This window comes from Eleutherodactylus coqui, chromosome 4, assembly GCF_035609145.1.
Source record: "Eleutherodactylus coqui strain aEleCoq1 chromosome 4, aEleCoq1.hap1, whole genome shotgun sequence".
Classification (NCBI taxonomy): Eukaryota; Metazoa; Chordata; class Amphibia; order Anura; family Eleutherodactylidae; genus Eleutherodactylus; species Eleutherodactylus coqui.
This window is the reverse complement of record NC_089840.1, coordinates 271,053,299-271,067,248: the sequence shown is the minus strand read 5'-3', so window position 1 is coordinate 271,067,248 and position 13,950 is coordinate 271,053,299. Positions and strand designations below refer to the sequence as shown.

Sequence of the window (13,950 nt, the reverse complement as noted above, 5' to 3'; positions counted from 1 at the left end):
GGGCTTCATCGTGCCGTGGGGCTTCATCGTGTCGGGGGGCTTCATCGTGCCATGGGGCTTCATCGTGCCGTGGGGCTTTGTGGGGCTTCATTGTGCCATGGGGCTTCATTGTGCCGTGTGGCTTCATCATGCCCTGGGGCTTCATCGTGCCCTGGGGCTTCATCGTGCCCTGGGGCTTCATCGTGCCCTGGGGCTTCATCGTGCCCTGGGGTTTCATCATGCCCTGGGGCTTCATCGTGCCGTGGAGCTTCATCGTGCTGTGGGGCTTCATCGTGCCCTGGGGCTTCATCGTGCCGTGGCGCTCCATCGTGCCGTGGGGCTTTATCGTGCCGTGGGGCTCACTCCTATTGTAGATAAAGCATTTCAATATGAAAAGGCTGAAATAAAGGGAATGAGGATATGAAAGAATGCTGAGGATATAAACCCTTCTGCATCACTCCTGTTCATATGACCTGTTAGGGCATTCAAAAGTTATAGAGCCGAGTCGCCTTCCCACTGCAACTCAGAGTGAAGAACTGCTAAAAACTACATACTGTATGTACACCATAAAATTGCCATAAGCTTCCAAAAGTGGGAACCAAAGTACATAAAGGCAACAAAGCACACCTTTCATGCCAAAAAAAAAAAAAATCCAAGTGGTTTGGCAGAGAGAGCTATCTCCAATCACAGCTGTTGTAGCTGTGTTAAATGGCTAACAATCACCTACCGTAGCCACAAGACAACTCAAATCATAGCCATTTAACCACCTAGATGCTGTGGTTAGCATCTAAGTCGCTGACTGGAGGAGCTCAATGCATCATCTCATCACCCCCTCAGATTGTGGGGTGCCAATAGTTTGCCATGGTAGCCCAAACTTATTCTCCTACAATGTATTGAAATCTGTTAAGCTTTGTCATTGCCAGGGCTTAATAGGATTAAAAATAAAAAGCACAATAGAGTGCAGTATAGAAGTATTGCAGTATACTGTATAAATGATTGCATGTTCAATATAAAAATAAACCTTGTTATTTGTATAGCGCTTTCAAGTAATTTTTATTTATTACCCCCCACCAAGCTGGGCACTCATTTTACCAACCTCAGAAGGATGGAAGGCGAAGTTGACCTTGAGCCGGCTACCTGAAGCACGCGGGGATTGAACTCACAACCTTCAGGTTGTGGGCGAGAGCTTAGGACTGCATTTCTGCTTCCTTACCACTCTGCATCACACAAAGTACATAATATCCCTAGTAGCACTAAAAATGTGTAAAAGAGATCTTTTTAAATATTAGAAAAACCTTCCAAGTTAAAAAAAAAAAGCTTTTCACGCTTTTTCCCATAACAAAATCAAAACAAAATATATATAATTAATATTGCCGCATATATAAAAATCCCAACTGTTGAAATGTCCCGTTTTTTATCTCGCATGTTAAAATCAGTAAAAAATTCACAATGAGAGAATTATGGGTCTCAAACAAAAATCCAAAAGTTATACATGTATGTACATCAAAAATAGTACCAATATAAGCTACAGCTCATCCCTCAAAAGGCAGGATCTTACACAGATTCATAGAGGGGGAAAAAAACTAATGGGAGTCAGAAGGAGAAGACAGAAAGCATTCTTTAAAGTTTTCTTATTTTTAAAAAAGTTGCACAAATTCAAAAAAATATATGCAAATTTCATATCTTCATAATTGTACTGACCCACAGAATAAAGATAACGCCATTTTTACAGCACATGATGCTCAAAAAACAATAGGAAAATTTTGGTTTTTTTTCCATTCTACGCCATTTACAATTTTAATATTTAAAAAATAACTTTTTCTGCGAAAAAAAAAAATCCCTCATATAGCTGAGTCAGCAGAAAGAAAAAGTTCTAGCAATAATAACATCTGAACACAGAGATTTGGAGGTTGTTTGTGTCGTTGTTATCGCTCTCAGCAAGAGGGACAAAATAATCTTGCAGATATGAGACCATTTAATGGCTAACAAAAATTAGTGATGTTGCAGCAGGTTTGGTCGCCTCGAAAGCCATTAAATATTATCATATCTGCAAGATCATTCTGTTTTGCTTAACATTTTGTTCTGGGAACACCGAGCCAAACGTTTGCTTTGTGAAATGGTTTTATAATACTAAAGAATTGTTATAATAACCTGCTGTGTATATATGTGCTATGGGGGATAGATAGATAGATAGATAGATAGATAGATAGATAGATAGATAGATAGATAGATAGATAGATAGATAGATAGATAGATAGATAGATAGATAGATAGATAGATAGATAGATAGATGGATAGATAGATATGAGATAGATAGATAGATAGATAGATGGATAGATAGATATGAGATAGATAGATAGATAGATAGATAGATAGATAGATAGATGGGTAGATATTAGATAGATAGATAGATAGAAAGCTATGAGATAGATAGAAAGTTAGATAGATAGATAGATAGATAGATAGATATGAGATAGATAGATATATAGATAGATAAGATATAGATAGAAAGATAGGTAGATATTAGATAGATAGATAGATAGATAGATAGATAGATAGATAGGAGATAGATATGAGATAGATAGATAGATAGATAGATAGATAGATAGGAGATAGATATGAGATAGATATGAGATAGATAGATAGATAGATAGATAGATAGATAGATAGATAGATATGAGATAGAAAGCTATGAGATAGATAGATATGAGATAGATAGATAGATAGATAGATAGTGGATAGATAGATAGATAGATATGAGATAGATAGATAGATAGATAGATAGATAGATAGATAGATAGATAGATAGATAGATAGATAGATAGATAGATATGAGATAGATAGTGGATAGATAGATAGATAGATAGATAGATAGATAGATAGATAGATAGATAGATAGATATGAGATAGAAAGCTATGAGATAGAAAGCTATGAGATAGATAGATATGAGATAGATAGATATGAGATAGATAGATATATAGATAGATAAGATATAGATAGATAGATAGATAGATAGATAGATAGATAGATAGATAGATAGATAAACTTTGCCCTTTAAAATCTGTAGGTGATTTTAATGTCTTAAAAATCAGAAGCTATCCTCTTTGTTTTAAAGGATTAAAGGTTCTCCAATCTTAGTATAAAATACTCCACTATTCTTCCGGAAATAGCGCCACCCTTGTTTTTGGTTGTTTCTGGCATTGCACCTCAGCTCCATTTAAGTGAATGAGTGATTCTGTATATGGACATCATTCCAACAACTGCTGAACTCATGTGAAAATCATTGTCCGTTATTTACCAGTTGTTGCATGTAAAAAGCGATCATTCAGTCATTCGTAGACCATTCACAGGCAACTCCAAACTCTCCTTACAGACCAACAGTGGGCTCAACGAGCTCTCACGATAAACTGCTGAAAAATATGTAAACGATCATCTGCAAGTGTAAATGGACATTGTTTGCTTGTTCCATCGATGAATTGCTCTGTGTACAAGGACCCTTTAAGAGGTGATTGCTGGGAAACGGCGACAAATTCCATTATTTTCCAATGACCCCAGAAGTGCAACAAAAAAGTTTACTAACAATCTCAGCTCTGCTACATCTATTTGCATTTTCTCAGCACCATCAAGCAATAAAAAAATAAAAACACCCCTTCCCACCTTTGCTATTATTTTTGCATCCCAGCCCCCCAGAAATAAAGCGACATGACCCTCCTTCCCTATTCCTATTTGGAGGGCTGTTTGCTATTAAACAGAGCGCCTATCTCTTTAATTGTCTGGGTAGGTGTGTTGTGCTCCTTCTCTTCCCCACAGGTAGAGTAGGAACCTCCCAAGTCTCTGCCCACTTGTTAATTACAGCATGAGGAGATAGTTTTTAATTTAGCCCTGCATCCAGCCCTGCCAGTGCTCTTCAAGGAGCCTGAGAAGGAAGCGGCAGGGAACTTTTTGCTTTGTTTTTGATGACCGTAAGATTGTAGCAAATTCTAAGACTCCAGAACTTTAAGAGTTTTTGATTTTAGAAACTTTTATCAAGTTTTATGCTAAACACTTTTTAATTCCTACAATTTTAGACACTTTATCTAGTTTTTGCTCCTTGAAGTGAATTCTTCTAGAACAATCTGTGACCCCCTTAGTGAACAGGTATTAGGATGAAGTAAGGCAATCTGAGACGTCTTTGCTGTCACGCTCGTTAAATAAAGGAAAGGGGTGCAGTTTTTTAAAAAATTTTTTACGGTGACCCTGATTTAGCCATGGGGCTCTTCTACTGCGATAAGACCGCTGGCATCTCCAGTAACGTATGGAATGGGATTACGAGTCAGATCAAGAAGCGAATACATGAGGGGTTGGAGCTGGACGAGATAAACATGCTACAGCAGAAGAGGTGAGTAAGAACCTGTTACATTGATTAAGTGGGTTGTTGTCTGGCTTCTAATGTAGGGGCTCATTAACAAGGCATGGATGCTGCCGAATGTTGCACCTTGTGGAAAAATCCACATATCTCGTGTGAAATTAAAAATGGCGAAATTCTCCACGCAATTCTGTGTCAACATCCACATTTAGATCTGCAGATTTTGCCAGTGGCGTATTCTGCAGCGTCCTGCGGAATATTCCATCCCGTGTGAAAGAGCGTTATGGCTGCCCTCGCACGGGCAGTAAAATCTGCGGGATTTCTGCTTTTACAGTACAAGTTAAGTGGATATGAAGCCCATTCATGGGCCACAATATGCTGATCCCTTGTGTGTCTCTGTAGTGTGTTTTTTTTTTTTTTCGTTTTTTTTGTTTGTTTTTTTGCTGAGCATATTTGCACATGTAAATTTGTTTTCAAAAAGACACAACAAAAATCCCATTGCTTTTGTGCAGAAATCCACAGCGACTATGCAGCCTATTTACACTAACGTGAACAAACGCTTAGGCTGCTTTCACACGGCCGAGAAAATCGAGTGAGATTTGTGCGTTGCATGAATATGAACCCCTTACTTCTGAATGGGGTCATACACAGAGGCGATTATTTTCCCATGGTGCGGCATGTCTTATCTTTGGGCGTTCCTTCGGAATGCCTCCTATTGCATTGCCTGTTGCTTTCAATGGGGTCTGCAAAACATCGCATGATGTGCATGAAAGTCCGATGCAATGCGAGGTTTCCCATTTTGGCTGCGGCGGAGGATTGCTGCTTCCCTGAAGTGATGTAACATGTTTTTGACACAAAAATGGCTTGCACATGCAACTTTGCATTTTTTTTTTCCCACACAACCCAATCTGTCCAATCTTGGTTATTACACGCCACTGAAAATCGATCGGCGTGCAGAAACTTGCAGGAAACCAGCATATTCATTGCATACTTGCGGGAGTTGTGCATTCTTTGCATGCGTAAATCCACAGCTTAGTTACACGCAGAAACGGTCAGGGCATCTGCATATTTCGGTTTGTGAACAGGCTGCATAGTCATGGACCAAAATACACATGTGCCCGTGTGAAGCATCCATTAGTCTGGCCATCTGCAGAAATGCATGAGATTGTCCATAGCACACATGTTGTGTGTAACGTAGCCTTAAGGTTGTTTCTTTGTGTGGGCCCAAGAGCTTGCAATCTAATTTGGCACATGTTGAGAGATGTTTGACAAGAGGTAACATTAATAAGTACTGGACATGTGGGAGGTGACTGAACAATGTATAGGTGACAAAAGCAGGTGGTCTGCAGCCTGTGGTCCTCTGGCTGTTGAGCGACGAGCATGCTGGGAGTTGTAGTTTCTGGTGTGCAGACTGAACATGTATAATAACTGTGAGGTTCTGATTGTCAAAAGTGTGTATACAATCGGCGCAGTAACGTATGTAACACCTTAGAAGTGAATGGTCAGATGTTGCATTCCACAATTGTAACACTGCATGTTCAGGAGGCAACAATGCAGCAATCATACTGATCCTGAGCCGCTGCTGATGGGTTGCTACAGTTGTTTCCAAACACATTAGCAGCACAAATCTCCCTCCTTTCCTGGGAGTTTGTTACAATGTATCATTCTGTTTACATCACAGAAGATTTTCTAGACTGGATACAATTGTAACAACTCCCAATATACAATGCTTGTGTCTCATCTGCTGCAAAACTACAACTTTTGCTGTCTTTCAGAGCATGCTGGGAGTTGTAGTTTTACAACAGCTTCATTGTACTGATGTAGTTGGTAGCAAGTCTCATCAGATCCATTCCCCAGCGAGATTCCAAATCTTATCTCAGCAACACTAGGGGAATATCATATAAATTGGGGGCAATAGGGGAAAGGAGTGAAGGGCAGTTCCTATCTTGGAAAGTTATTCCTTATGCACAGGGGACAAAACTTGCCAGTTGGAGGGGGGTATGACTATTGGGACTCCACTGATTCAGAGAAATCTACACCAGCGGGTCACAAAATGTTGACATCGGTGGTTGCACATTCACTTCAATGGCATGGCTGAAAATGTAGTAGTCAAGTTCAAGTGTGCTGCAATCTCCAGCAGTCCCACAGAAGTGAATGGCACACTGTTGTAAAACTTCAGGAACCCATTAGGGGCAATATCTCTGGATCAGGGTCACCGATAGCTGCTTAAGGGGGTTCAAAGGATGGCAGATGATATGTGGGGGAAGAGGGATTATTTGCTTTGGGCTCCTAAAGCTTTATGTTGTGATGTGATTGGCATATAAACTCCACTTTAACACTTCTTGGGGCTGTCCACGGAGCACCAAACACATTGACATTGCTCTTGAATCTTGTCAGTATGTGCGGATGGGTTGGATTATCTGCACCAAATGGTATGGATTCTGGATTTCACAATTTACCCTTTTCACCACACTACAGAGGATGAAATCCATAGCAAAGAATTGACATGCTGTGGATATAAAATCTGTAGTATATGTTACTTCCTATGTGGATTCCGTATGGATTGTTTTATTCACCTTGTGGATGAGATTTATTAAAGCCTCATCCACATGGCTGGTACTATAAGGGACCTTTCACATGGGGTGGAATATTCTACAACAGTTGCAGAATATGTTCACATCTGCATCACAGGCAGTTTGGAGCCTTCAGCAGAGATTCTGCATAAAATCCTGGACAAAGTAATACTAAAGGGGTTCTCCAGGAGTTGAACATTGCGGATCAGTGGTGGGCTGACCTCCAGGACTGCTGCAAATAAGCATGCTGAATGCAGCATTCTAATAAGCATTGCATCCCCTTCATGGTCAACGGGCACAGCAGCTTATCTGTACAGGCACCTGTGCCTGGCATGGCAGCTCAGTCCCAATCAAGTACACTGATATACATAGAACGTTGGGGAATACCGTTAATGTCATATAGGAGTCATGAGAAGAACAGAGGCACCATTAATAGCCGCTTCTGTTTTATCAATGCACTACAGACCTAAAACACATCACAGGGTATTGTCTACCCTAGATGGCACCTGTATACTTCTGACGTCATCTACATGAAACAGTAATTCTCCTCCTGCCTTTAATATTTTATCCAGGAATTGCTTGAGGTCCCTTCTAACTCCATGATATGATTATAATGTGTGCATTATTGCTGAAAAGCAGGAGAGATGGTGTAATATTCCTGCACTTGTAGATTCTTCTTTACTGATCCTGATAAATATGTAGGAAGATACTAAGGAGGCCAGAGTCTTGGCAGTCAGAACTATTTACCAGTGTCTTCATGCCAGCAGCCCAATTAGTGCTCCAGTGATGAGTGTTACAGAAAGAATGGAGATGGTTTAAATGAATGATGAAAGCTCCTAAATGCTGTCATTCTTGTATTGAGTCACACGTGGCTGTAGAAGAGACTATGCAGACTCTAGAGCAATAGCTAGAGAGAAGGGAAGAAATGGATAGGAAGTTCATTATGAGATTCCAGTAAAAGTTAAAAATCTGTAAGAGTGATATGTAATGGCAACAAGACTGCAAATAATCTCTATATAATTGTTACATTTTGACACCAAAATGCACCAGTAATATGGAACGGGTGATGCAGCTTCTTATCACTCCACTAGTGCTTCACAAATAAACCTCTTCTCTTTTTCTCTTCTCTGGATGCTGCTCTTCTCCTCCTTCTACTCCTCTTTTGACCCTCTTCGTCGACTACTTACTTTAGACCTCCATTCCAACCTCTGTATTCCCCTCCTTCTTTCCCTCTTTGGACCTCCTTCCTCCATTGGAATTCCCCACCCCACCTCCCCCACACTTTGATTTTCCTCCTTCTGATTCTTTGGACCTCCTGCTTTCGGATACACTTCCCTCTCTTTCTTTGGACCTCTGCCTTCTCCTTTCGGATACGCTTCCCTCTCTTTCTTTGGACTTCCGCCTTCTCCTTTCGGATACGCTTCCCTCTCTTTCTTTGGACCTCCGCCTTCTCCTTTCGGATACGCTTCCCTCTCTGTCTTTGGACCTCCGCCTTCTCCTTTCGGATACGCTTCCCTCTCTGTCTTTGGACCTCCGCCTTCTCCTTTCGGATATGCTTCCCTCTCTGTCTTTGGACCTCCGCCTTCTCCTTTCGGATATGCTTCCCTCTCTGTCTTTGGACCTCCGCCTTCTCCTTTCGGATACGCTTCCCTCTCATTCTTTGGACCTCCGCCTTCTCCTTTCGGATACGCTTCCCTCTTTCTTTGGACCTCCGCCTTCTCCTTTCGGATACGCTTTCCTCCCTTTCTTTGGTCCGCCGCCTTTCCTTTTGGATACGCTTTCCTCCCTTTCTTTGGTCCGCCGCCGCCTCCTCTCCACCATTGGATTCCTAATCCTCTTTTCTTCTCCTCCCTCTCCACCATTGGGATTCCTAATCCTCTTTCCTTCTCCTCCCTCTCCACCCTTGGCATTCCTTATCCTCTTTCCTTCTCCTCCCTCTCCACCCTTGGCATTCCTTGTCCTCTTTCCTTCTCCTCCCTCTCCACCCTTGGCATTCCTTGTCCTCTTTCCTTCGCCTCCCTCTCCACCCTTGGCATTCCTTATCCTCTTTCCTTCGCCTCCCTCTCCACCCTTGGCATTCCTTATCCTCTTTCCTTCGCCTCCCTCTCCACCCTTGGCATTCCTTATCCTCTTTCCTTCGCCTCCCTCTCCACCCTTGGCATTCCTTATCCTCTTTCCTTCGCCTCCCTCTCCACCCTTGGCATGCCTTGTCCTCTTTCCTTCTCCTCCCTCTCCACCCTTGGCATGCCTTGTCCTCTTTCCTTCTCCTCCCTCTCCACCCTTGGCATGCCTTGCCCTCTTTCCTTCTCCTCCCTCTCCACCCTTGGCATGCCTTGTCCTCTTTCCTTCTCCTCCCTCTCCACCCTTGGCATGCCTTGCCCTCTTTCCTTCTCCTCCCTCTCCACCCTTGGCATGCCTTGCCCTCTTTCCTTCTCCTCCCTCTCCACCCTTGGCATGCCTTGCCCTCTTTCCTTCTCCTCCCTCTCCACCCTTGGCATGCCTTGCCCTCTTTCCTTCTCCTCCCTCTCCACCCTTGGCATGCCTTGCCCTCTTTCCTTCTCCTCCCTCTCCACCCTTGGCATGCCTTGCCCTCTTTCCTTCTCCTCCCTCTCCACCCTTGGCATGCCTTGCCCTCTTTCCTTCTCCTCCCTCTCCACCCTTGGCATGCCCTGCCCTCTTTCCTTCTCCTCCCTCTCCACCCTTGGCATGCCCTGCCCTCTTTCCTTCTCCTCCCTCTCCACCCTTGGCATGCCTTGCCCTCTTTCCTTCTCCTCCCTCTCCACCCTTGGCATGCCCTGCCCTCTTTCCTTCTCCTCCCTCTCCACCCTTGGCATGCCCTGCCCTCTTTCCTTCTCCTCCCTCTCCACCCTTGGCATGCCCTGCCCTCTTTCCTTCTCCTCCCTCTCCACCCTTGGCATGCCCTGCCCTCTTTCCTTCTCCTCCCTCTCCACCCTTGGCATGCCCTGCCCTCTTTCCTTCTCCTCCCTCTCCACCCTTGGCATGCCCTGCCCTCTTTCCTTCTCCTCCCTCTCCACCCTTGGCATGCCCTGCCCTCTTTCCTTCTCCTCCCTCTCCACCCTTGGCATGCCCTGCCCTCTTTCCTTCTCCTCCCTCTCCACCCTTGGCATGCCCTGCCCTCTTTCCTTCTCCTCCCTCTCCACCCTTGGCATGCCCTGCCCTCTTTCCTTCTCCTCCCTCTCCACCCTTGGCATGCCCTGCCCTCTTTCCTTCTCCTCCCTCTCCACCCTTGGCATGCCCTGCCCTCTTTCCTTCTCCTCCCTCTCCACCCTTGGCATGCCCTGCCCTCTTTCCTTCTCCTCCCTCTCCACCCTTGGCATGCCCTGCCCTCTTTCCTTCTCCTCCCTCTCCACCCTTGGCATGCCCTGCCCTCTTTCCTTCTCCTCCCTCTCCACCCTTGGCATGCCCTGCCCTCTTTCCTTCTCCTGCCTCTCCACCCTTGGCATGCCCTGCCCTCTTTCCTTCTCCTGCCTCTCCACCCTTGGCATGCCCTGCCCTCTTTCCTTCTCCTGCCTCTCCACCCTTGGCATGCCCTGCCCTCTTTCCTTCTCCTGCCTCTCCACCCTTGGCATGCCCTGCCCTCTTTCCTTCTCCTGCCTCTCCACCCTTGGCATGCCCTGCCCTCTTTCCTTCTCCTGCCTCTCCACCCTTGGCATGCCCTGCCCTCTTTCCTTCTCCTGCCTCTCCACCCTTGGCATGCCCTGCCCTCTTTCCTTCTCCTGCCTCTCCACCCTTGGCATGCCCTGCCCTCTTTCCTTCTCCTGCCTCTCCACCCTTGGCATGCCCTGCCCTCTTTCCTTCTCCTGCCTCTCCACCCTTGGCATGCCCTGCCCTCTTTCCTTCTCCTGCCTCTCCACCCTTGGCATGCCCTGCCCTCTTTCCTTCTCCTGCCTCTCCACCCTTGGCATGCCCTGCCCTCTTTCCTTCTCCTGCCTCTCCACCCTTGGCATGCCCTGCCCTCTTTCCTTCTCCTGCCTCTCCACCCTTGGCATGCCCTGCCCTCTTTCCTTCTCCTGCCTCTCCACCCTTGGCATGCCTTGCCCTCTTTCCTTCTCCTGCCTCTCCACCCTTGGCATGCCTTGCCCTCTTTCCTTCTCCTGCCTCTCCACCCTTGGCATGCCTTGCCCTCTTTCCTTCTCCTGCCTCTCCACCCTTGGCATGCCTTGCCCTCTTTCCTTCTCCTGCCTCTCCACCCTTGGCATGCCTTGCCCTCTTTCCTTCTCCTGCCTCTCCACCCTTGGGTTCCCAGGCCGCTTTCCTCTTTTGGACTGCTTTTCCAACTCTTTCCTTCATTGGATTCTCCACCACCTTTCCCCCTTTGGACCTCCCGCCTCCTTTTAGCCTTTCCTCTCCAGCTGCTGCTTCTTTTTGCCCCTCCCCATGTCATGAAGTTTCCTCTTTTTCTCTTAAAATCCTATTATTCACCTGAGCCTCTCTGCATTTTATAATTATACACTCTAATCATTGCCACATCACTTTAAGAAAGCAAGGAACCAAGCGAAGAATCAAATTAAGATGTGTAAACAGCTGGTCAGAGCATTTCCAGAGCGGCTGGTCATGTTGAGGTGCTCCCAGTAGATAGTGTTTAGTACCTACCAAAAATACTCTAAGAAAGGACAAGCAGCAACAGGGTCTAGGTAAATTAGGATATTAGAGGTCAACTTTGGGTTCCATAACCTTCGACATTGTGCTTTTCTAAAATAGTAGTGGTGATAATTCTCTGTTGGTGGGTATATAAGATGTTGTCCACCAAGTGTCATTAGAAATCCTTTCCTTATAGCTCTTATCCTTAAAAGCTCCAGTCACTCTCCTTTAGCTTCTGGTTAGAGGAGAAGGATAAACATTTGTTGCTGATTGAACTTAATGCCACAGAAGTAGTAAATAAAGTCAACTGGCTACTGGAGAAGCAAATAAGTTCTGTGGCACTTGGCTGGCATGCTGTGAGGATCAGCTGATCGCCCTTGGCCATTTAGATGGTTGTAAAGATAAGCTCGGAAGTCTTTAAAAAATATGAAAGTGTCATAAGTTCAGTGTGGAAGTAATTACCTATATGATTGTGGGGAGCTGACGTTACAAGAAGATGCAGTGCAATGTTAAGTATGTAAACCTGATATCTTTACAAGCATGTGATGGCTTCTCTAAATGTTACACAAAGAACTACAACTCCCATCATATCTTACCAGATGACTGCAAACATTTCCAACTCGACCCTACTTGTATCTTATGGAGGCTAATGATCTCTTAAAGTACACATTCCAGCATATTCTCTTGGGTTACAACTAGGGGCAGACTGAGTGGTTGGGCACCCGAGGATTCTACATTCAATGTTTTGGACCCATTGGGGGACCACCACCTTAACAAGGTTTTACCACTTCTAACTATTGACCTATGCACAAGATAGACTAGGGTTATAAATAGTTAGCGGAGGGGAAATTAATTTCCTTAAACGGGCCATCTAGTTGTAAACTATTGAAGGTCTATCCACAGGATAAATCATCAATAGTAGAACAGCAAAGATCTTCTGCCCGGGACCCCCACTGATCAGCTGTTTGCTGAGCCAGAGTGCTTGTGTACTGAGGTAATTTTTGCAGAAAGTAGACAACTCCGTTCTCAATTCAGTGATACATGCATTGAACTAAATGGAAACTTGGCACATAATACCGAGCCCGGCCACTGCAGCGAGAGCGTAGCTGTCTGCTTCCTGCAGAAATCGTCTCGGTGCACTGGCAAACAGCTAATCAGAGGGGATCCCAGACGGCAGACACCAAAAATCTGCTATTGAGGGCTTATGCTAAAGACCATTAATAGTGGACAACTGGTCAACCCATTTAAAGGGGTTGTACGATTACTAACTATTGATGACCTATCCTGCTTCTTGCAACACAGTAGCTCCATACATCAGACCTGAGGGAACAAATGATTGGCAGGGGTCCTGGCAGCGGACCTCTGCAAATTAACCATTGATGGCCTATCCTAACGATGTACCACAAAACTATTGATGGTCTAAAACCTTTTAGGAAATTAATTTCCCCTCTGCTGACTCAACTTCTAGCACTAGCCAAAAGTTTTTGTGGAGGGTAATATAAGCTTTATTAATCTTGACAGAGTTCACACACGCATTTTATATGGGGCCAATTTGGTTGAATGTCATAAAGTCAGGGTTATCAGCTGTAATTAAGGCTTATAAAATGCATATTGACCTGTTCCAACCATCATATACTGTTTTTTATAGGGGTAACATCGTGTCGCTAAAAACATCCCATATAGAACCAAGTAAATAGACTGCCTTTCTGTTTTCGTTGCCACTAGATGGCTCTGACTTTTTTAGAATTTTAAGGCTTGTTTTACCAGAGAGATTTGGGTAAAAGAGGCGAGGAAAAGAGGGGATTTCAGTCTCTCTCTCTGCAGCAGTCCCCCCCCCCCCCCCCGCATTGTTAGCAGAACAAGCATGTCTTATGACAGCCTGTATTCCGCACATTGAATAACTGCTCCAATAGCAAAAATGGGAAAGGATGTTGGCTGTCATTGTGTATTTGTCACTTCAGTAAAAATACATCAAAACAGTTAGTGGGATGGGGCTTCTTCTGTCAGCCGATTGAACAACCCCACATCCCACCTCTGCCACTGACAGCTTCTCGGCACCCAATGATCCTATCTTAATAGCCCAGGACTTGACAGGTCTGCAATTCACGGAAGCCTATGCAGGACTTAATGAGCTAAGACTGACAGGCACGATCCAATACTGGTCTTAGGTTAAATGACATCCTGTGCTGGATTTTTTTTTTTTTTGACCTCCCCATGATAACAAAAGAACTACATGTGTTGCAATGATAAACGTTCGGCATGATAGCAGCACATCCAAACCAGAACACCTAAGTGAATAAATACTGTACCAGAACCAAACTTGTAACTTGAATACAGCACCAGAACCACATTCATAACTTAAATGACGCACCAGAGCTAAGCTTATAACTTTAGCTCGGTACATAAATGCAGCACCGGAGCCAATTTCTGTACATAAATATGTAGTGACC

The 13,950-nt window shown here is 44.5% G+C and overlaps 1 protein-coding gene across 1 annotated transcript in view; it reads left to right on the top strand.

The window, feature by feature from the left end:
- The first annotated feature begins 3,904 nt into the window (after window positions 1-3,904).
- Window positions 3,905-13,950, top strand: part of LOC136626352 (transient receptor potential cation channel subfamily V member 6-like) — a 44,661-nt gene continuing 34,615 nt past the window's right edge. Inside the window, exon 1 of the mRNA XM_066601338.1 lies at window positions 3,905-4,358. Coding sequence (XP_066457435.1) covers window positions 4,228-4,358 — 131 coding nt within the window. The 5' untranslated portion in view covers window positions 3,905-4,227. The remainder of the gene's footprint in view (window positions 4,359-13,950) is intronic.